At 44.3% G+C, this 23,836-nt stretch overlaps 2 protein-coding genes across 2 annotated transcripts in view; one reads left to right on the top strand and one right to left on the bottom strand.

Moving 5' to 3' along the window:
* Window positions 1-1,305: 1,305 nt before the first annotated feature.
* Window positions 1,306-10,592, bottom strand: hibadhb (3-hydroxyisobutyrate dehydrogenase b). The gene is made up of 8 exons (XM_056286583.1): window positions 10,517-10,592; window positions 8,741-8,901; window positions 8,518-8,627; window positions 8,280-8,401; window positions 2,998-3,131; window positions 2,422-2,498; window positions 2,131-2,287; window positions 1,306-1,500 (listed from the first exon to the last, which is right to left on the bottom strand). The coding sequence occupies exons 1-8, from the start codon at window positions 10,584-10,586 to the stop codon at window positions 1,339-1,341; spliced, it is 993 nt and encodes a 330-aa protein (XP_056142558.1). The 5' UTR covers window positions 10,587-10,592; the 3' UTR covers window positions 1,306-1,338.
* Window positions 10,593-11,227: 635 nt separating this feature from the next.
* Window positions 11,228-23,836, top strand: part of tax1bp1b (Tax1 (human T-cell leukemia virus type I) binding protein 1b) — a 36,068-nt gene continuing 23,459 nt past the window's right edge. The window contains exons 1-2 of the mRNA XM_056285601.1: window positions 11,228-11,318; window positions 19,941-20,134. Of these exons, the coding sequence (XP_056141576.1) occupies window positions 19,958-20,134 (177 nt within the window). The 5' untranslated portion in view covers window positions 11,228-11,318; window positions 19,941-19,957. The remainder of the gene's footprint in view (window positions 11,319-19,940; window positions 20,135-23,836) is intronic.

Below are 23,836 nucleotides of genomic sequence, written 5' to 3'. Positions count from 1 at the left end.
GTGCAATCTTTCGCCCGTCTCGTTTAAAAGCCGGGGTTGTTTGGTCTCGTTCCCCCACCGCATCAGTTAAAACAAGCATTTAAAAAAACAAATTATTTTATTTTTTTTATTTTTTGGGGGGGTAAAATTTTTTTCTGCCCACATCAGTTTACAAGGACAAGATGCAAAACGGGAAAGTTGTGGTGGGAGATCTGAAGCGGCGCTTCAGGGACCAATTCATGAAATTATAATTGATTTTGTAGAATATTAATCAATCAATTAACTAGTGTTCACTTCTTGACTCGTGTGAATCTCTTACTCAAAGCAGCGTAAGAATCGGAACCGAGACAACCGAGTCACGTGTTCAACCGTGGGATGGATTAAATAGTCACGACTATTTCTCCGTTCTTGAATTAAAAAAAAAAAAGAGGAAAAGTGTTCAACAAATTTATGTGGCGGTTTAAGTGTTGTTGTTTTTTTTTTAAAAGATAGTGTTAATATGGAAGGGTACAAACTACTTACAAAAGAAATCCAAATCAAGGTAGAAAACTCGCCGCTAGAGAATATTTCCAGTCATCTGGAAAATGTCGGAGCTCGACATCACAGCCTGTCACCTTTATTCAGACACGAAGACACGACAGGAAGCTGCTGTCCCAAAATACCCATTCAGTTGTTAGGCAGAAAATAAAAACAAGCGCTGAAAAGACGGTTCAGATAAGAAACACAAACAAAAGAAAAGAGGACAACGACAGAGGCATCTGACACATATGGTGACTATACGCTGATGTCTGGGGCGGCCAGATGTGCAGAAATGACTTCTCCTTTTTTTTCCACAAAGACTCCCCACTACAACCCACCCCCCACCCCCCCACCCCCCAGCTGTGCAGTAACATCAGCAAAACCGTCGGGCTACCGAACGAACGGGGGGGGTCCCTCAACGTCCCCCCCCCCCCACCGACCCCACAAACTTTAAAATTAAAAGGAGTGTCACTTTTATACAGGCGCGGTCACTATAGGGCTTCTCCTGCAGGAGCGCGGGGGCTCACAATCCACCCGCCGCGGTCGCAGTCGCTCTTCTGCAGCTTTGTGGAGACTCACGCGTATGTGGAAAAGAGAACAAAGAAACGAACAGAACAAAAAAACAAAGACAAAACCAAACCCCCCCCAAAAAAAAAAAAGAAAAAAAAAAAAGAGAGAGGGTCCTCGGGGTTGTGATGCACCCCCGGACTAAAATACATGTTAGTCCTGTGAGGAGCAGGGCCAGGCCTGTTTTAAGGCGGTGGACGGGGGGTGGGGGTGGGGGTGGGGGGCGCTCTCTCTCTCTCTCTCTCTCTCTCCTCTCTCTCTCCTCTCTCTCTCTCACTGCTGGCCCTCCTCCTCACGCAGGAACTGGAACACGGAGGAGAAATCTTTGCCGGCGTACCCCCGCGCACACATCATACGGTAGATCTGGTGGGCCAGGGAGCCGAGAGGGACCGGCGTCTTGGTGTTGGTGGCGGTGTTCTGCGCCAGGCCCAGATCCTTCCAGAGGAGAAACAAGCACACGCACACGTAAGGACAATGAAATTACAGCAACGACAAAACAACAACAATACATCCGTTTCGAGTCAAAACGTTAGAGGCTCTACCCCCCCAAAAACTAACGGCTTATTTCGGAGCTGGGAGAAGTCGCGTTACCGGTTTGGGGGTGTTTTTTTTAGCCAGGTGACGAGGGAGAAAGAGCGGCAGAAAATTTAACCGGGCCGAGTTTAACGTAAGAAGGAAAGCTCGGTTTTATGTGATTTAGATAAATCTCTCTCCCTCTTCCTCCCGTGCTATTTTTGTGCAAATAATTCAGTGACCTCAGATAATTACCGTCACGAGTGAGGTATAATTGAGAAAAGGACTTCTGAGAAACATTGCATAATTTTTTTTTTTCTTTTAGTATTTTAGTGCCCAGCATATCAAAGCTGCTGAGTTTATATTCAATTAAAGTGATTAAAATACAGTCTGGTAATGGAATAGGTTTTTGTCTCATGTGCAAAGTTGTTTTTTTTTTTTTTTTTTTTCTTCCCCCTGTGGAAACTCGTCCACAATGAAAATCTGGGCACAGAAGATTTACGGGACATTCCCAACAGGAGTCCGGCGGAAAGCAACAGGAAGTGACCTGACCTTAGCCATCAGCTGGGTGCCAAAGCCTCCCTGGTAGTTATTGGCAGAGGGGACTCCTTCCATGACTCCAGGCACCGGGTTGTAGGTGTCACTGGACCAACAGCGGCCAGAACTCATGTTCAAGATCTTGGCCAGCAGCTTAGGATCGAGACCGAGTCTGTGGTGGGCGAGAGAGAGAAAAAGAGACAGCCTGCTTGTTAGGCACAGAGAGTGGAACGCTGCCGCTTTTTTCCAGAAACGGCAAAATATTTATCCCAATGTCTGTTATTTGTTACGAGAAGGAATGTCCACCTGATTCCCAGGTTCATCGTCTCCGAAGTGCCGATCATTCCTATGGCCAGCAGCATGTTGTTACAGATTTTAGCTGCCTGCAAACGTGCGGCAATTAAAAGAGCGAGAGAGCGAGAGAGAGAGTTGAGCTTAACACCTTTGCGTACTTTACTGGCCGTGCTCTGATGTCTTACATTATCAAAAAATATGCACTCATTTAATATGCACAGAGAACTGAATTCTTGATATTCAGAGAATCCCAGACTTAAATTTATGCATAGTTATGTTGTCTTGGCAACTGCGGGTTTGGTCTCAAATGCACAATCGGACCAAATAATTCCCGGTATGTGAAAACTTAAAATCAAAAACACATTCAGATTTCAATAAATTACAAAATATGCCAGTATAATTTTGCCGCACAACCAAGCACATGAATATATATATGCACATACAATCTCAGTTACACGTGACACACCAGATCTATAAAAACTCGTGCATGTTAGCCGTGACACAAACCTAACATACATGCAAAACACACACCTTATCTAATCACGCCATTAACCCACGGCTGATTCAAATAAACATAGGTGTTCCTACCTGCCCAGTCCCAACCTGACCACAGTACACCACATTGGCTCCCATGCAACTGAGCAGCTCCTTGGCTGCGGTGAATTCCTCCTCGGCTCCTCCCACCATGAAAGTCAACTTCCCTGAACTTGCAGCACCCACACCTGCGGAGGACAAGCTGGTTCAGTCTCAAGACCGAGTGTCAGCAGACACCCACGGCTGCTGCAGCTGCAGGCCTTGTAGCCGGTCACCGCTCTGTGTAGCCATATAGCTCATTACAGCACACAGCTAATTAAAGCATAAAGCTAGTTAAAGCATATAGCTAGTTAAATCATATAGCTAGTTAAAGCATACAGCTAGTTAAAGCATATAGCCAGTTAAAGCATAAAGCTAATTAAAGCATATAGCTAGTTAAAGCATATAGCTAGTTAAAGCATACAGCTAGTTAAAGCATATAGCCAGTTAAAGCATAAAGCTAATTAAAGCATATAGCTAGTTAAAGCATATAGCCAGTTAAAGCATAAAGCTAATTAAAGCATATAGCTAGTTAAAACATATAGCTAGTTAAAGCATAAAGCTAGTTACAGCATATAGCTAGTTAAAGCATATAGCCAGTTAAAGTATATAGCTAGTTAAAGGTGACTGTAGGCAATACAACCTTATGGCAGTCATTTGCAATAATATAATCATTAGATCTGAAGACTTTCCTTTAATGGAAAAAGAAAGCGAGTTAAAGGATAGTTCTGTTTTGTTTTTTTTTGTTGAAGAGATCTTGAATACGGGACCACTGCTGGGCTCGGCAGGAAACGGCATCTTGGAACGGCTCAACATTGAGTGTCAAATTCGTTTCAGCAAATCCAATTAAATCCAATTATCTAAACCCACGTATGTGGAATTGAAAACCAAAGGGAAGGCCAAAAGTCATTATCCGAAATGTCCGATATGATCAATGGTGGAGGACATTGCTGATCTACTTCCTGGTTCACCCTGCAGGAAGTAGCAGCCTATAGTACTTACCGTAGGTAGTGGTGACATCAATAAACTGGCCGGCAGCACAATAGAGAAGAGATAGATAGTGGACAGTCATGGACACGGTCTGACTGACACACTAGCGGGGGTTGGTTGTTTAGGACATGTTTAACACTCCGGTTCACTTGTCCCATAAGACACCGATGTAAAGCCGAGTCCAGTGGCGGTCCCGTGTCCAAAACCTCCAAAATGAAGCCATGGTGTGCAAAATGACATCAAAACTGATACGCACAATGGCAAAAACTATGAAAATAAGACCCAAGTTGTAAAAAAAAAAAACAAAACCCCAGGAATTTCCTTTAAACGCCTCTGGAAATATGATTAGTCCACGCACACAAAGACGTAAAGAAAACCCAATGTATCGATTCGTCAAAAATATATTTGGTTAACTTGACAATGAGGTGTGCAAGAGAGAGCGGGTCCGCTGTGAGCGCTGGCAGGGTTTTGAGGAGCCTCGTCCTGCACCCACATCACGGGGGGGGGGGGGGGGGGATGGGGTGGTTGGTGATACCGATACAAAAATATTTATGGGCATCAAATGATAAACTGCTGACGTGCGGGTCTGAATCCGTACTATATATAACTTGTATATCCGAGCTTTGCTGGCAGATCCCCCGCTCTCCGGAGCAAATGTCACCGAAACGAAAATCCCAGCGAAGGCCTCATAAGGCCGGGTACCAATTTCCGCAGTTGGGAGCGAGGGATTAGCATCTTATTTTAATTGAAGTGGACGCAAGCTGCGATCAATTACCATTTTCTTTTTGGACATCTTAAGCAGCGCGTCGTAGCTAAAGGGGGGCTACGTGACGTGCCGAACTGGCCCGTTTGCGGCCCTGACACTTCCATTTCTTATTTTTATTTTAATGAACGACAACTTTTAACAGCACGAAGCCCGAAGAAGCTAAGGACAATTCCCACCTCCGAGAGACACCCCCTACGTCGCCGTCCAGAACAGGTTCCAACAAATTCAAGTATGTGAGCACCTCTGAGGGGGGGGGGGGGGGTCACTCTTACTAAACAAGTCAATTATGACTTCGCGTAGCTGCGCACTGTCATTAGTGGTGCATAAAGTACCACGGTCAAGAACCCAGTGAAAAGCGCCTCTTCCCAGTAGTACTTTTAAATACTTATAAAAAGAAAAGCCAACTGAAATTGAACCGGGGGGGGGGGCAGGGGGTGGGGGGGGGCTGGTTTGGGACCAGCAAGCAACTGAGAAAGCAAACAGGGTGTATTTCACTCTCGGCCGGGGCCAATCGGGCGGCGTCTACGGCATTCTGAAATAAGCCTTTTGGTGAGGCGCCTGAGCTGTGAGAAAGCAGGTCTGTGGATTTCCCATTATTGCTCCAGTAAGAGCATTCCTTCCGAATGTGCAGCTGCCAAGCGCTCTCCGATGCGTTCGGAGCGGTAGGTGCGGCGAAATGAGAACAGAACCGGAGGGACGGTCTTTTTTTTTTTTTTTTGTTTACCGCTGAAGAAAAGCAGACAAATGTCACCTAATTACAGACGCTATAATAGAGCGATAGGAAAAAAAACAAAACAAAAATAATAATACCGGTAAACCCTGACGGACATGTTTTTTTTTTTTTTTTTGGGGTCAGAGTTAAGGTGAGTTTTTTGTTTTGGGTTTCTGCAGGACGCGTGTGTGGTCTCGTCTCTGCAACAGCAAAGTCCTGGCTATGGGTGCAACCTCCAGAAAAAATGACAACATAGCGAGTCTCTCTCCTAGGTCCATCTGGTCTACTACAACTTGACCAGTTTCCATCGCCACTTTTTTTCCCCCCCTCCTCTTTTCTTTTTTCAGAGCTGCGCTCCGGCCTCTGGTGAGGGAGGCATTCCAATGTGCAGAAAATTAAAAGAAAAGGGCAGTCGCTCACTTCTCACGACCGTTCCTTCGACTCGCCTCGCACAGACAACAATCAGACACATGTTGACTCAATTACGCTCCAGCCCCCTGCGTGCTTTTATGTTTAGGCTCTCGCCGGATTAAACGGCCATTGCCGTGCCGCTCTTCCTCTTCCTCTTCCCCCGTCTGACCACTGGAGAAATTCCGGGAAAAAAAAAAAAGTTTTCATTTCGGAGCCGAAGCTCGGTGATTGACACCGTACACTAAAGCAAGATGTATGCAATGGAGTAAACCCTATTACATCGCTCTCCCCCCCCCCACACACACACACACACACACCACACACAAGTTCAATTCAGCTGTGCGGCCTTAATCCGCGAGCACTATGACAGGAAGGAAGCACATAAATCATCGCTAATCTTAAAGGGCCCGATCGTAAAAACGGAGCAACTTCAATTTAAGGAAAGTGCCCGTCCCGGTGCTCGAGAGGCCGAGTTCAAACAAACAGTGGGTCTGCACGGACCCCCCAAGACAGTCGGAGAATACGCATGTCGCTGGCGTGAGGAACCTGGAGGCAGCGGCTACCGCCCTTCCTCGTCCTCCCCGGAGCCCCCGTTAATGCCAACGTCTGGGGATTCGGGTGGTGGTTGGGGGTGTTATTCATGAGGCGGCGTTTTAAACATAGCCAAGCCGAACTGGATACGGCACTATTTCAGAACCACAGCGGGCAGGTTAATTCATCACCAAAGGCCATCTGAGGGCCACATTCAGATAACGCAAGGAGTAAGTTTGCATATACAGTTGGTGCCTTGCCTAGGTAAATAAGATTCTCCATCCCATGGCTTCAATGCAGACTAATAACAGGATCATAAATCGGCCAATAAAGGCCCGACTCGGACTTCAGAAGTAGCATTAATGTAAATACTCCTCTGATTATCTGTACCGGGGAAAGGTCAAAGTCGGAGTAAGCAAAACATGATTAGATTTTTGCTCCATCGTTTGATGTGTTGGTGCGTGAAAACTTCTAAGTCAGGTTTCTTTTGGCTTTATTTTTTGGGGGGGGGGATTCCCCCCCTTTTTCTCCCCAGTTGTATCCAGCCAATCACCCCACTCTTCCAGCCGTCCCAGTCGTTGCTCCACCCCCCTCTGCCGATCCGGGGAGGGCTGCAGACTACCACATGCCTCCTCCCATACATGTGGAGTCGCCAGCCGCTTCTTTTCACCTGACAGTGAGGAGTTTCACCAGGGGGACGTAGCGCGTGGGAGGATCACGCTATTCCCCCCAGTCCCCTGAACAGGTTCCCTGACCAACCAGAGGAGGCGCTAGTGCAGCAACCAGGACACATACCCAAATCCGGCTTCCCACCCGCAGACACGGCCAATTGTGTCTGTAGGGACGCCTGACCAAGCCGGAGGTAACACGGGGATTCGAACCGGCGATCCCCGTGTCGGTAGGCAACAGAATAGACCTCCACGCCACACAGACGCCCCCTTCTTTTGGCTTTATGAAACTGTGCATGAGAATAATTGTTTCAATGCATGTATCAAGAGATCTCATGTTATTCTGAACCATGTAAACACTTCAATTAAACATACTGTATTAAATTGATTAGTCCTGGTAACTGAGATGCTGGCATGCACTTGGTGATATATGAAAACCCATGGTCACATAATGTTATTGCTGTTTTTGCTTTATGTTTTAGAAACAGAAAACTGGAGGCATAGCAGGCAGGCAAAGTGACAATACTGGACAAACTGATAAATTACAATGAAGTATACGTTTCCACAGATGAACTGCACGGTCAGCGGAACAGGAATGCACTTGAAAAAAGTGCCTACATTTGAGATACTTAACTAGTTGTGTATTCTGTCATTCCCTTAAATCACCCCCCCCCCCATTTCTCCCCAATTGCACCCAGCCAATTACCCCACTCTTCTGAGCCGTCCCGGTCACAGCTCCACCCCCTCTGCTGATCCGGGGAGGGCTGCAGACTACCACATGCCTCCTCCGATACATGTGGAGTCACCAGTTGCTTCTTTTCACCTGACAGTGAGGAGTTTCACCAGGGGGACGTAGCGCGTGGGAGGATCACGCTATTCCCCCCAGTTCCCCCTCCCCCCTGAACAGGAGCCCTGACCGACCAGGGGAGGTGCTAGTGCAGCAACCAGGACACACACCCATATCTGGCTTCCCACCCGCAGACATGGCCAATTGTGTCTGTAGGGACACCCGACCAAGCCGGAGGTAACACGGGGATTCGAACCGCTGATCCCCGTGTTGGTAGGCAATGGAATAGACCACTACGCTACCCGGATGCCCCCAAATCAAATCTTTTTCAATAAAAATCTGAAGCTAGGTTGTACTGAACACCATATACTGACTTAATATAAACACGCATGCACACCTTTGTTCAAAAAAAAGAAAAGAAAAGGAAATTACCTCCTGACACAGGCGCATCCATAAAAACGGCTCCCATCTTCTCTGCAGCAACTGCCATGTCCTTTGAAACGGCTGGGTCAATGGTGCTGGAGTCAATGAGTAGTGAACCTTTCTTCACCTTTCTGTTGAGTCAAGTGTATGCTTTAGAATATACATTATCTCATAGACAGTGAGCAAATGAGACATTATTAGATAAAAGAATTTTACTATGATTAAAGGAGACAGAAAGTAGACTTACTTGAGGATCCCATTAGGTCCAGTGTACACATCAATGACATTGGGACTTGAAGGAAGCATTGTGATAATACGATCTGCCTTGTCTGCTACCTCAGCAGGATTATCCAGAATCTACGAAAATGAACAGGATCATAGCATGATTGGTTAAAAAAACTGAAAATCGGTTTATACCAATCAATTTATAATTGAAAGGAGTAGTGCTTATTTCCATGTTCCTGACCCACCTGTGCGCCTAGCTCCTGAAGTTCTTTACATGACTCGGGGAATACATCTGTAGCAATGACTGGGTATCCATGTTTCAGCAGGTTCTTTGCCATTGGGTTTCCCATATTGCCCAGCCCAACGAACCCCACCTGTGTCTTTGAGGCCATAGACCTTGTGGAGACTAGTATGTGAGAGGGACAAAAGGGCACAATGAGCTCCTCTACTTAAAAACAAATAAATTAAACAAAACTATGCTTGGTTTCCATTACGAGGGCAATCAGGGATAGTTAATTATCTAAGTCACTTCCCAATTTCCCCAAAGCCAAACTTTTGTACATGCCTTTGACTCTTTTTCCTCAGCAAAAAATGTTCAGCTTGAAAATATTAAATTAATAATAATAAACATTGATGAAATAAGGTTGAATCAGTTCATCCGGATACGTTTATTGACAGATACGTTTCATCACTCAACTAAGTGACATCTTCAGTCTAAACTGACTGCAGGGTATCCCCACCCTTATAAACAATACAGTACAATACAGTGCCTAACGACTCTGTGAACAGTACACATGATCAATCATCACACCCATATTTGTATATGAAACTGGTCGTTGGTTTTGGTTGTTAGGCACTGTATTGTATTATATTGTTTATAAGGGGTGGGGACATCCTGAAGATGTCAATTGTTGACTGATGGAACGTATCTGTCAATAAACGTATCCTGATGAACCGATTCAACCTTCTTTGATTTTCTTACCTGGATTATTGAGCATGCATCAAGACAATAAACATTGATTTTTTTTTTCCAAAACATGCTGAGCATTTTGAGCAGGTCCAAGCAGTAATGAGCTTGAGCTTTGCTTGACCATAGTATGGAAACATTGCTTCCAATGCTTACCAGGAGAGAAATTATGGAGGAAATATCCTCCTTCAGTGCCAAAGTCATCTAAGAGTCACTTGCCCTTATCAGTATTTACATACTTAGCACAGTATTTTCTGAAGAAAGAAACATGCTTAGTTCAGTCTGTGAGTTCTGTTTTGCAGTAAAAAGAAAAAAAAGAAAAAAAAGCTGTGCACAGTGACAACTTCTTAACATTTTACCTTATCTACAAAGGTTCACAAACCATATTTTTCTATTAACATACTAACTCATTAATTACCATTGAACACTAATAAAAACTCTACATTGAGATTGTATTACTGCCATTGGCCCAGGTACATTTATGTTTTCAAAATGCAGAGCTAATGAAAGGATAAATTGCTATCAGCTATGTTCCATTAATAGAGCAATTTTTAAACATGCACCTTAGACCATGTGCAGAAAGGGTTTGTTTCTTTTGGTTTATCTCCCACCTCTCTTCAGGAGGTTGCATGCAGCCACCTCCCAATCCTATTACAACTACACTGTGACTGAAATTACAGAAGGTTTGCGACATAAATAGAGCCCACTGTAGGACTAAGTACGTTGATGATTCTGACACTACTCAACATTTGAGGTCTTGCTGTCGAGGGACCACGTTGGTAGGTAACACTGGCAGACGAACTGGCATACCAGAATAGAAACATGACATATTTCAACAAATTTGCTATTTATACAGCAGGTTGTAACCAACACAAATGCCACAGCTGAGAACAGCTAAAGTCAGTCTGGCTAACATTAACTCCCAACTTTTGTTCAACTTTGCAAAAAAAATTGTAGATTTTCGTGTGGAAATGCCAACAGGAAAGCAGTTCAGCGAATACAATAAATGCAGCAGAGTGTATTATGAGAAACCGATGGAGTCGACGCTGCTTACCGAACGCAAAGTCAACATTTTTGTAACAGCTTACAAATAGGCACCGAGAACCCCTCAACACAGCGGCCATGCTTCTTTTCTCCTGACCTTTCGTGTGACGTAACACCTCGACATGATGGGTCCTCCCTCCAATCACAAAGCAATGCATCATACGCAGTCGTCGACGTACAACCAATGAAATGCTGCGGTGGGTGGGGCTAAACGTCTGCCTGAAAAATTATAGAACGTTTTTCGTGTTACTAGGGGCTTCTCCTTAATATTGTACGTCACCGGTGGACACGTTCTTGAAACTGAAGACGAGCACAGGAGTAACTTATGGAACGGAATGCTGACAAAGTCCCTGAAATATGATTAACAAGAAAGCGAGTATGTGTCCTCATTTCACCCTCGCCCATATTTTATGCAATCTTTGCACGCGTTTTCCTATGTGATGAGCTAAAAATGTACCCATGTAAGTTGCAATGAAAATAAGTTGTGTTGTATGGTTTAATACACCATTTATATATATATATATGTTAAACTTTAAACAACACTTTTTATAGCGATCATTATCGACAGCAAAGCAACTCTAAACGGTTATAACGTCACGTGCGTTGTTTTCTGAAAAGAAAACAGCGTTACATTTTTTTTACTTGTAATTTTTGTAACACAAATCGGTGGATTTCCCGTTGGCATCGTCTTTCCGGAAATGACGCAATGTTGTTGTTATTACAGGAAGAGGGGACTGGGAAGCGCTGAACTGCGTCAACAATTGTTTAGAAGATAGATTTGGTTTTCAGACGCTAATCAGCATGGCAGCTGGGTATGTACGAGGCTCGTTGTTTGACTTTGTCTGTAAGGGAACGTTTGACGAGATGGGGCGCGTTTAACTTTTGTTAATCGGTTACTTTGCGCAATAACGTAGCTAATTATTAGCCAGCCAGCTAACCTTGTCGGCCGACACGGATGCTAGCGAGTTTGCTTATTCGGGGAGGACGTCGCGCTAACCTACAAGGTTGACTTAAGTTATTTATCGTCATCAAAATGGTTTTTTCTTCAACAATGGGCGTCGGTATATCTTACAGTTAACGCGTTACCTCGTCTGCCGATGTGGACAGTGTGTACGACGCGAGATATGATCTTTGTTTAGATTGGAGCAGGCCTCCCCTAGTCTATTTCAGTTGGCAGTCATTTTCAGCCATGACAGTCAGATGGCGAGTGAGACTTGAGAGTCGAATTTACACACAAATAGGAAAACCTTTAACCACGTCAGAAGGAAGAGGGCTTTTAAAACAGCTCTTAAGGCTGCCCATCAGCCGAGCATGCACTGTGACGGACATAGGCCTGTTGGAGAAACCTGCAGCTGGTCTAGGCCTAATGCTAAAAGGCAGACAAAACCCTGAAACAAATTTCGCACGACAGTCACATCGTCTTGGATATTTACATCTAATTTTACGGGAATACCATTAATTCTACCCAATTTAAAAACATAAATTCGAGGTATACGATCTATGTTGTCATTTCTGTTGCTGCCTTATCCATGGGGTAGCACACCGTGACAGGACCCAAGGTTAGTTTTGTAGGGAAATGGGTACATTTTCTTGTTCAGGGCTGTTCATGCTACTGTTTGTTTTGCTGAAAATTTTCTGTCAAGTCATAAATCTATTCAAAAATCCGCGTTACTGTCATTGTAAGGTAGTAGCTCGAGTAAGTTGCTTACTTGCATCAAAACCGTTCATAGGCACATATTAAGATGAAGCGAAGATTTGTATTAAAAGTGTGGTTCTTGTCAATCTTGTCCTTTGGAATTTGTAATTTATTTCCCATACAGTCATGCTACTTGCTCATTTTTAGGAATTTGAATGCTTTTTAATTAAATCACATTCTATATGACAGAAATTTTATTTCCATTAGATAATATGTGAGTCATTGACCCTGTGAACCACTTCATTATGACTGATAGCATACAACATAACAGCCATCAGCAGAATTGATAGCATACAACTTAACAGCCATCAGCAGAAACACCAGCTAATGGTACACAAACTTGTGAACACTAGAATATATTCTAGAAGAATAGCCTCCTATCATAAAGCATCACGTTTAAGAACAAGTACAAGCTCAATATCAAACATTCAGTTGTAACCTATTTTAATTTTACTTTTTGAATAACATATTGAAAGTCTTGCCTCACTCATTTGACCCTAAGGCAAGTTATTCATTTAACATTTCAGGCAGATGGCTTGTGCTTTTACCCAGAGCAACTTAGAAAATGGGACAAAAGGAGAATAAGCTTCAATTTTTATCTTGAAAAATTACAGGTAGTCTGAAAATAAGCAGTTCGAAGGTCAGGGCATTAGGGTCATTACACTCTTCCTGGTACCATAGGGTGACTGCTATAGAGTAAAACGTGTGGAAAATAACACGATCTGAGTTTTGTAATAGAGCAATAGGGAAATCGTGGTGAAGTGAGGTACTTCTGGAAAAGATGAGTAGTCAGTCGGTGATGGAAGATGAGGATGACCTCTGCTGTTTTGAATGTTGTAGCCTGGTCTTACCACAGTTTAGGGGCCAGGAGGGAGAACAGTCTTGATCAGATCTCGGAGACAAAGCTTGTGCAGTGAAGGCAGAGCCAACTGGCTTGTAGTGGCAGAATTCAGAGCATGAGATAGTGTGTAGGGCTGGATCATGGCCTAGACATATGGGGAAACGGAGCCCCTTACAGCCTTGTATGCCAGCACCAGGATTCAATTCATTATCAGTAGTTACCGCTCTGGGGCAAGGGGGCGTGGGGGTCGTGTGTGTCTTTAAGGGGGCAGGGTTACATGCGTGTTTGGGTAGGTTGAAATGGAGGGGGATTTGCAGCATGCTGGATGAGGTGAACGAGTAGGGGGGAGTGTTTCAGGAGGCCCACTTGGAGGGCGGTGCAGCAGCTCAAGTAGGAGATGACTAAACCTTGAAATAGGAGTTGCTTTAAATTGCTGGATGTGAAGAGTCTGATCCATGAATTTGGTCGACTTATCCAGCTGGATTTGGTTTTAACTGTAACGGAGGCCTCACATGACAGTCTTTTGTTTAGAGTCATGCCAGGATTCTTGCCAGGAAGGCAGGAGTCACCATAGTGTTTGTCCGTAGAGCTGCAAGGTCTTGGGAGAGGGGTGGAATTTCCCGCAGAAAAAAAAAAAGAGAAGCTTTGTTTTTGAAAAATTAGGTCATCAGAAACTGTGAGGATGTCAAGTGTGAGGTTATCTTAAAGTTAAGAACAAGACACTTAAGAATGTTGCCTATAACAATGTCATGAATTACTCTGTTTTTTAGAAGGTTAGAAGAGTATGAAAATGTAGTCCCATCAATGAATGTAATAAAGATCTTTACGTAGAAGTTCAGAGAAGATTTTGACTCAAGAAGACTTTTACCCCCTTTGTAAGTGATTTGTGAGTCCAGCTCCATGGGTGTCTTCCAAATGTTATAGTTGTTCCTTTTAATGAATAGTGGACAGTGTCTCTAAAAGATCAAATGGAGTCCATGCTTTGTTTTGTATAGCTTGTTTGCTATCATTATGTTAACAGTGGTTACAGCAGGTTCGTGGTGTGTTCTGAACTTGCTGTAACAAGGTTTGTTAGCTGCCATATGATGGGATATTCTTGCTCATCATGTGTGCGCGCCATAATAGCTACAGGTTTTGGGAAACGGTGAGGTCCATTAGTATTTGGACAGTGACACCATTTTCATCATTTTGGCTCCGTACGCCACCACAGTGCATATGAAACGAAACAATCAAGATGTTCTTTAAATGTAGACTCTGCTTTAATTTAAGGGCTTTGTCAAAAATATTGTATGAACCATGTAGGAATTACCATTATTAAATATAGCCCCCAAATTTTAGGGGCTCAGAAGTAATTGGACAAAGTAACATAATCATAAAATAATGGTCGTTTTTAATAGTTTGTTGCAAATCCTTTCCCTGAAGTCTGGAACCCACAGACCTCGCCAGACACTGGGTTTCTTCCCTGGTGATGCTCTGTCAGGCCTTTAATGCTGCTGTCTTCAGTTCCTGCTTGTTCTTTGAGCGTTTTGCCTTCAGCAAGTGAAATACATGCTCAGTTAGATTCAGGTCAGGTGATTGACTTGGCCGTTGCAGAACATTCCACTTTAAAGTTTTGGGCTGCTTCCGCAATATGCTGCTGCTTTTGTCAGCAGTCACATCATCAGTAAATACAAGGGAACCACATGCCCACATCATAACAATACCGCCCCACCATACTTCACAGATGAGGTGGTATGCTTTGGATCATGAGCAGTTCCTTCCCTTCACCATACTCTTCTCTTCCCATCATTCTGGCACAAATTGATCTTTGTCTCATCTGGCCATAGGAAGTTGTTCCAGAGCGGTACAGGCTTTTTTGGATGTTTTTGGGAAACTTTAATCTATTCCTTTTTTTGGGGTTTACCAGTGGTTTACATCTTGTGGTACAACCCTCTGGTGAAGTCTTCTCTTGATTGTTGACTTTGACACAGATACACCTACCTCCTGGAGGGTGTTCTGGATCTGGCCAACTGCTGTGAAGCGGTTTTTTCTTAACCAGGGAAAGAATTCTTCTGTCAGCCACCTCAGTTGTTTTCTGTCGTCTTCTAAGCCTTTTGGTGTTTCTGAGCTCATCAGTGTGCTCTTTCTTTTCAAGAATGTACCGAATAGTTGATTGGGCTACACCTAATGTTTCTGCTATTTCTGTGATGAGTTTGTTTTAATTTTTCAGCTTAATGATGGCGTCAAAGAAAGTCATCATCTGGATACATTTATGACAGATATGTTTCATAACTCATCCAAGTGACCTCCTCAGTCTAAACTGACTGCAGGTACCCCCCCCCCACTTATAAACAATACAGTTGCATAACAACGTAAACTAACGATCAGTTTCATATGCAAATATGGGTGTGGCCATTAACTTGTTTCAGTGGTCATGTGTGCTATTCACAGAGGGTTTGGGAATGTCTGCAATCACAGCATTGTAAGATGGCGACAGATGTACTCTTAGCCCCCGCTCAGTTCAGCGATGGTCATTCCCTCTTCACATAGATGGCCTCTTTTACTCCCCGTTCAAACCAGCATTCCACTTTATCAAGGATGTGCACATCCTCATCCTCCAAAGAGTGGCCACTGGCCTGTAGATGGGTGTAGACTGCAGAGTCCTGGTCTTATGTGTTAGTTCCTGTGCCATCCTCTTGGCCAGCATCTGTTTAGTTTCCCCAGTGTACAAGTCACGGCAATCCTCCTGACACTTAACAGCATACACTACATTGCTCTGTTTGTGCCGAGGGACCCGATCCTTGGGGTTGGACCAATTTCTGGCGCAGCATGTTTTGGGGTTTGAAAGCAGGTGAGATGCGGTGTTTGGAAAATACTCGTCTCAGCTTTTCTGACACTCCTGCCACATACAGAATCACCACTGGTTCACACTTGGGCAGCTGTTGTCCTTCTCCTCTCTTCGATTGGCTGGTGCAACTGTTTGGACGTCTTCCTGGCTTTGACAAATGCCCATATGGGATAACCACACTTAACCAGGGCCTGTTTAATGTGGGATTTCTCCCCTTCCCCGGCTTTCTGTGTCGGTGGGGACATTGTCAGCTTGGTGGTACAGCGGCCTGATGACTCCTAGTTTTTGCTCCAGTGGATGATGAGAGTCAAACCTTAAGTACTGATCAGTATGTGTTGGTTTACGGTAAACATCAACAATCAAATGTCCCCCATCACCAATTGCAATTTCACAGTCTAAGAAGGCTAACCTGTAATTTTTCACATCCTCCCTGGTGAATGATGTGGTTGTCCACAGAGTTAATGTGGTCAGTGAAATGTGGTACATCCTGAGATTTAATTTTAACCCAGGTGTCATCCACAACCCGAACCAATGGTTAGGTGGTGTCCCTGGATAGGACATCGGAGTCCTCTTTTCCACTTCCTCCATATACAGATTGGCCACTACAGGTGAGATTGGGGAACCTATAGCACATACATTTCCCTGCCTTTAGTACTGCCCCCTGTATGTGAACTGAAGACACAGCTTCAGGAGCAGACATACTTGGTCAGTGTTAAGGATGGTCCTGTTGCTAAGGGTGGGGTCGTTTTGTAATTTCATACGGACTACCTCCACTCCTTCATCAACAGAAACTTACGTGAAGAGAGATGTAACATCATAAGAGACCGTTTTTTCATCCCTCTCCATATTGATGTTCCTCACCTTATCCACAAAATCCATAGTGCTCTGAATGTGATGTTCATTACTGCCTGCCAACGGGTTAAGAATAGATGCAAGAAACTTAAGAGATGTTATAGGTCACTGAGTTAATCATACAAACAATAGGCCGTAGTGGCACAGCCTGTTTATGTATCTTAGGTAAACCATACAGACTAGGTGTAGTTTACCCTGGGTATAATCTATGGTACCAAATTCTGTCAATAGCATTGTCCTGTTCTAACAGCTTCAGCCAATCTATCACCTTTTTCCTGTAACCACTGCCTGGATCTCGTTTCTCATTTAAAGAGTACATCTGTCGCCATCTTACAATTCTGTGATTGCAGACATTCCCAAATCCTATGTGAATAATACACATGGCCTTTGTAACTCTAGTTAATGGTCTTGTCCATATTAGCATGTGAAACTGATTGTTGGACACCGTGTTCCTTATTCTTTGGGCTTCATATTGAGAGTAAACAGCAACAGGGTCCAAATGCAAATGCCATACTTGAAATCAACTCTAGACCTTTTATCGGTTTACTTGTAAATGAAGTAATGAGTCAATAACACCTTGCCATGGAACAGCTGAACAGCCAGTTGTCCAATTATTTTTGGTCCCTTAAAAAGAGGGGAACACATAAAAAGTGCTGTAATTCCTAGATCGTTCACCCAATTTGAATGTAAATACCCTCAAATTAAAGGTGAAAGTCTCTGAGCTCATATTCATTTAATATCAACTGCAATATGCTGTGGTAGACAGCTAAAATAAAAATATCCAAATATTTATGGACCTTCTCCTGGATTGCCACCTTGGTGGAGAAGCTTGCGTGTACTAATGATCCCAAGAGCTATGCCGTCCAGAGCTTGACTCCTGGTAGGGTCACCCAAGGTGGATAGGTCAAAGGGAAGGTTTCAGATGAAGGCTGCAACAGAGGGTGGTCTCCAATCGTCTTGGTTCTCCATGCCATTGGACTCTGGCCACCCCCTGCCAAGCACCGTGTGGTGGCTGCAGGCACATCAGCCACTCCACGTAAAAAGCTGTCACACGCAGGTGTCCTCCCATTATGTGACTCCAGGATCAGCCTCTACACTCACCTGAAGGAGGACAGTTACACTCGACCCTGGGTGACTACCGACGATTTATGAACCTGACTGTATAGTTGCAAGCCCCCAAACATTTGAATGTAATGTTCACAAGGTCACCACCTTGTACATACAACGCTACCTTGCTAAAAAGACACATATTTGTCCCTTTTCTGGTAGATTCACATTAATGTTTGCAGCATTTTTAGGCTGGAAACAATTAATTGAACTTGAAAGGAACTTACTTTTTCAAATACTCGTGGTTGGCTAGTTCGTCTCTGGGGGGAGAAAACCAAACAATTAGTTGCAGCTGTACAGTTAAAATGGAGGCAAAGAAACAATTAATGGTGGTTCTACAGTAAAATTGTGTACAGTGAGGCTTGAGAGGCTTTAACATTTGCTTTAACATTGAAATCATGCAAAAACGTTCACAATTTCCAATACAACATAAAAATAGCCTGCTTGTTGTTCAGTTCCATGCAAGGCCACCACAGGCCATGCCATTTTCCTCTTGTTTCTAACATGGCAGGTTTGTTGCTACAATTAGCAGCTTGCAGGACCCCCTTGGTCTGCTTCTGTGTAGGTACACCTAAAACGTCGCTGAGCACAGTGCTGCAGCGAATGGCTTTCTGGGTGACCCTGTCTCACAAAGGCTTATAGTATTGCAGACATACACCCCTCCGAAATCCCGTCACGTATAGACCATGTCCGCTGACCTACACACATAACCAGTGCTGCCTTTTTGAGCAGGGAAGGCTATCGGTTAGCGTGACATCACACAAAATCAGGCATTAGCAGGGACAACAGAGCTGGCACAATATGCACACAGAAACAGCAAACAAGATGAAAAACAACCTCACAACACAGGCAGAATGGGGACGGGCGTGGACGTAAGTCCATGAATAGTGGGATGGCATCAAGCGCTCTACCTTTGCCCCCCGTCCATAGGGGTTAGTGGTTGTGTCAAGAAGGGTAGCCGACGTAAAATTTTGCCAAATCATTATGGGGATTGACAAGACCGCCATCGGTGCTGTGACCTCACAGGGTACCGATGGAAACAATCAAATCCGCTGTGGCGACCCCTGGGAGATGGGGAACAAGCCGAAAGGAGAAGAACACAGAACAAGACAGAAAGTGGATACATCCAAAAAGTTATTTGCTCTTCTTTTTGGCTGAGGGTTGGTTAAAAAAAAGGTGATAAAATTATAATACAAAAAAGAAAAGCCTAATTCACTGTCTACTATGTTAATAATGAATTTAATCATCTAGAATGATGTCGTAGAGTTTTAAATATGAAGGCTATTTTCTCTGTTAATAATTATGGTGTAATTTTGCCTTTCTCCTCCTTTTTAAAATTTTTTTTTTAGTTCTCCCCGATTGTACCTGGCCAATCATCCCGCTCTCTGAGCCGTCCTGGTCGCTTCTACACCCCCTCTGTCGATCCGGGGTGGAGCTGGGGGTGGGGTGGGCTGCTGACTACCACATGCCTCCTCCGATACACGTGGAGTCGCCAGCTGCTTCTTTTCACCTGACAGTGAGGAGTTTCACCAGGGGGATGTAGCGTGTGTTTTCCCCCTCCCTTTAATGCCTGATGGAATTTATTGTTGTTTGTTATAAGTCGTTTGTTTATCACTTTTGAGTCTTATCCTTTTGTTTGTTAGTTTCTTTGTTAATAATTCAGGTGTCACTTTTTCGTGTCACCAGTGATGTAGGCTCTAAAAAGAGGTCAGGACCCTGTATAGAGTTGACAGTGCTCAAAACAACACTTTGCATAGAAAACAGTACAAAGATACAGGAAGCGGGGCTCTCCGGTTGGAATCCCCGTGTTACCGCCGGCTTGGTCGGCTGTCCCTACAACACACAATTGGCCGCGTCTGCGGGTGGGAAGCCGGATGTGGGTATGTGTCCTGGTCGCTGCACTAGCGCCTCCTCTGGTCGGTCGGGGTGCCTGTAAGACCCAGAAGTGTACATGGTCTCAAATCCAACCATGGATTTTCTTGCAAAATAAGAGAAATATAGTCGTGAAGTGCAGTGTTGACAAAAGCTCAAAACAAACAAGGAATAAATAAGCAAATACCGTTTTATTTTGTTGTAATATTTATTTTGTCTGTTTGCCTCTTTCCCTGTAGCCAGTGCTGAGTGATTTATGGCGCTGTTCCTAGACCAGGCGTTACTAGGCAACAACATGGACACGTCGAACTTTGCTCATGTCATCTTCCAGAATGTGGGGAAGAGTTACCTGCCCCATGCTGCGCTGGAGTGTCACTACACCCTCACACAGTTCATAAAACCACATCAGAAAGACTGGGTCGGCATATTCAAGGTGAGTACTCTTTACTGTGTTGCAGCATGTTTTTGTCCCTGTTAGTGTGATTTTATCAGTTATGTTTGTTTTTTTTTTTGCGTATATTTTTGTCTGCTACCCTCGATCATTCAGTGATATGAGTAATAATTACAAACAAGCAGTGTCTGGCTTAATAAAACAGAACGAAACTTTTTCTTGTTTGTAGAAGCTGCATAACTGAGGTTTCACTGGTGCCTTGTAGTGGGCAGAGTATTGACTCGTCACTGAGAGTAAAATTAAATCTCCTCTCAGTCGTTTTGAGTGCAGTCATTGCCGTTGCTAATCTAAAAATTGATATTGGCAGTGGCAGTAGGGTATTTTGGCCCTGCCACACACGTGGAGTGTCCCAGATGGATCTGGTTATAGGAGCACATTAAATCCAATACAGTGGCAGTAATTGATTTTGGCCTGCTCCTGTAATGATTGATGGGAGCGGAGATGCAGCATAATGCTTGCGGCTGCTGTAGACCAGAAGGCTTGTTACTCTGCTGGGACCTGAATCTTGAGTCTTGGATCATATTGGATCAAAACTTTGCAGAATCGTAACCCAAACCGTGTTTTATTTGCAAAGAAAGCGTTCACCCAGCTGAAATTTGATTTGATGCCTCACTCACTGTGACACATAACACAAAGTGAGTCTTTTTTTCCTTTATATTACAAATTTGGATTTTTATATAACAAATTGGTGCAAATATGAGATAATAGTAATCATCTATTCAATGTAATTCTTCAAATCAGTGGGTCTCCGGATGTGTGTTGGATTCTGCCTGAACATTTTTGCACTGCATTCACTGCGATGGAGGCATCTGTTTATGGTATTGCAGTTGCTTTGATGGGAATGTATTGGAATTACAGAAATAGGATTTTTGTACATAACAGAAGCCCAAATAGTTTGATCTTTAAATTGCATTATTTCGCTTACCAGAACATCAATGTTGTTAACCTAAACTGGTTTCTACATGATAGCGATAGATTATAAAGCAACCAGTGAAGGCTGCACAGTTTACATAGATAAGTTAGAGTACACTACACACAAGCATATAACTTAGTCATAAAGAGTATGTATCCACTAGATACACGTTTTTTTCCCATTCCAGCATCTTTTGCTCTTCGTTTTGAGTTGGTTCTCATGAGTTTCCTGTGTAGCATAGCACCACACACCCAGCCAACTCACAGTTTGGCAGTCCTGCATGAAACTCTGCAAGAGGTGTTCTCTCAGTTGTTGGCGTCTCTCAAATAATTTTGTGCCAGTGGGAAGGAACACACACACACACCGAGGTGCGTTAGTGTGGGGCTTGTTAGCGCCAGCGGGGAGGAAGACACACCTGAAGCGAGTTCGTGTGAGGGTGGAGCATTTATCCTCCCTTCTGAGCAACAGGGTCCGGCTCTTGGGCTAGCATGGCAACTGGAGCCTCTCCACCACCACCACACCGGGTGGAGGCGCGTACAAGAGACGAACGAGAGGGACAGAGGCAACAAGCTGGTGAGGATGGAGAGAGGGGTCGAGGGAGAGCCGGAGTGGACCGATGCTGTGAGGGAGTTCTGGGTCGCGGGTAAGGGCGGGGATGTGCCGTGTGTGCCATGGGACAGCACAGTGCACTAGGCAGGGCTGTTGCTGGCTGGCAATCACCGCAAGGACGCGGAGCCAAGGAAGAGAGGAAGGGGTGTGCAGTGCGCCAGGGAAAAACTGGGAAAGATCTCCGTGCCGGCCAGATCTGTGTGTGGCTCTGTGTACTGTTCAGATGTTCTGTATGTCTGTGGCGTAATAAATGTGACTGGTAATGTCGACATTTACCTCGTCTAAACCTCCACAGTGACACAGCCGTGTCACAAATTTGTTTTAATTTTTTTGTAGAATATGGTCGTGTGTGTGTGTGTTGCAGCTAATCTCGCAAGCTACAGGACCTCAGCCTAAAGTTTTTTTGTTCACAGATATGACTTGATAATGAAGAACCTGTCGTGGTTGTGGTGATTCAAAACCCTGAAAAATGTTTGCTCTCGCAATCGCTGCTCCCTCTCTTCATTCACTCCCTAGCTCGCTCGACCAGCGCTGCTTTCTGTCGCTTTCCAATCCGAGTCAACCATGCACATGCGCAGCTCACATCTACGGTCGACTCACATCGCCGGCTGAGTCAGATCGGGCAGCGACAGTGTCAAAACCAAAACATTATGCATTCGGGTATGAGTCGTGAAAGTAAACGAGAAGTCGATCGTATTTCGCAAGCCATCAAATCATTCACTGCTGATGTCAGCACAGGAGAACTGGAGACACACTGGATGAACCACAAATAATTCCCCTTATCCACCTCACTGCTTCGCAGAAGTGCCATAGTCTCGAATGTTCAAACGCCACTATAAAAATACAATGTCAAAAAGTAGGATTAATCACAATCACAGCTCGAAATCATCCTGGTAGCTAAAATAAATCCTTTCCCATGGCTGAGCTATGTTTTCTTCGTGTTGTGTTATGAACGGAAGTCAATCAACAGAGCAGCCATTCGCCATGATTCATGTTATATCATGAAAACCGCAACAGTTAAACACATTTGAAGTCTTAATAAGGGCTTTGAAATTATGATCGCCTGATCACTGTCATTTCATGTCAGACTTGGTCGATTTTGTGTGAGGGTCCGTCTAGGAGGCTGCACATCCACAGACTGACAGGCAAAACATTTTTATTAGGTAGATTTTGCGCTGCATATTCAACCCCCCTCCCATTTCTCGTTCAGTTGACTTGGGCGCTGTGCAAAAGTCTTATAATGGCATGAAAAAGACTGGTTTTCCTGCCCTTGTGTGCGTGTCGTTCCTTTCTCCCGTTAGGTGAAAAAAAGGGAGGTTTGTGGCCAAGTTCGAGTACCGGAGAAGGGGGAGATATGTACGCCTATTGGAGATCTGCACTCTACTGAGTGCGCTCCTCCAGCCTGACTATAAAATGGCTTCATAAACAGAGTGTGCTTCCCTCAGCATTTTATTTGGATGTGTGTGAGAGAAAGACAGAGTGAGGCATGCAGAAATGGGAATGCCAAGGCTCTGTGAGAAATGACATTACGTTTGGCTGCTGGGGGCGGATCAGGTAATGACTTGGGGGAGGGGGAGGGGGGGTTAAACATTGTATTCAACAGTCTGTTCTAGTTGGATGGCATACCACGTTGTGTTTTTCCCCCTTAAGCGAGGCACAGACTGTGGCGGTATGTTTCTTGCGCACACACTAATTCCTTAAGACTCTAAAACACAGAGTAAAGGTGGAAAAGGCTGAGTGCAGGACCATAAATCCTGTAAATGTTCCTGGCTCTGCTGACAGATGAGACGTTTGGTGCCAAGCCCTGGCTTTTCGCATGCAAACAGATATCTGGATCTTGAGTCACTTTGCTCGGAGTGCACCAGCCCCGTACTGTACCTTATTACAAATTAAGTTGTTATTTGCTGCCAGTGATGCTGCCAGGGCTGATACTACCTTTTGATTGATTCCGAGTACTACTGTTCTTTGTTGATTTTGGACACATCATTCGCTGCCTTTAAATAACCCTGATGATGGAACATGTTGGCGAGATATAGGCGGGGCCAGATGGAGTGACATGAGCTCTGGATCGTATAATCCCTCCATCAATCAATCAGACTTTATTTGTATAGCTCGCTTGGTGCAACAACAACAACAACAAAAATCAATGCAGTGTACATTAC

This window comes from Lampris incognitus, chromosome 9 (genome assembly GCF_029633865.1).
Source record: "Lampris incognitus isolate fLamInc1 chromosome 9, fLamInc1.hap2, whole genome shotgun sequence".
Classification (NCBI taxonomy): domain Eukaryota; kingdom Metazoa; phylum Chordata; class Actinopteri; order Lampriformes; family Lampridae; genus Lampris; species Lampris incognitus.
This window is presented reverse-complemented; position numbering and strand designations above follow the sequence as displayed.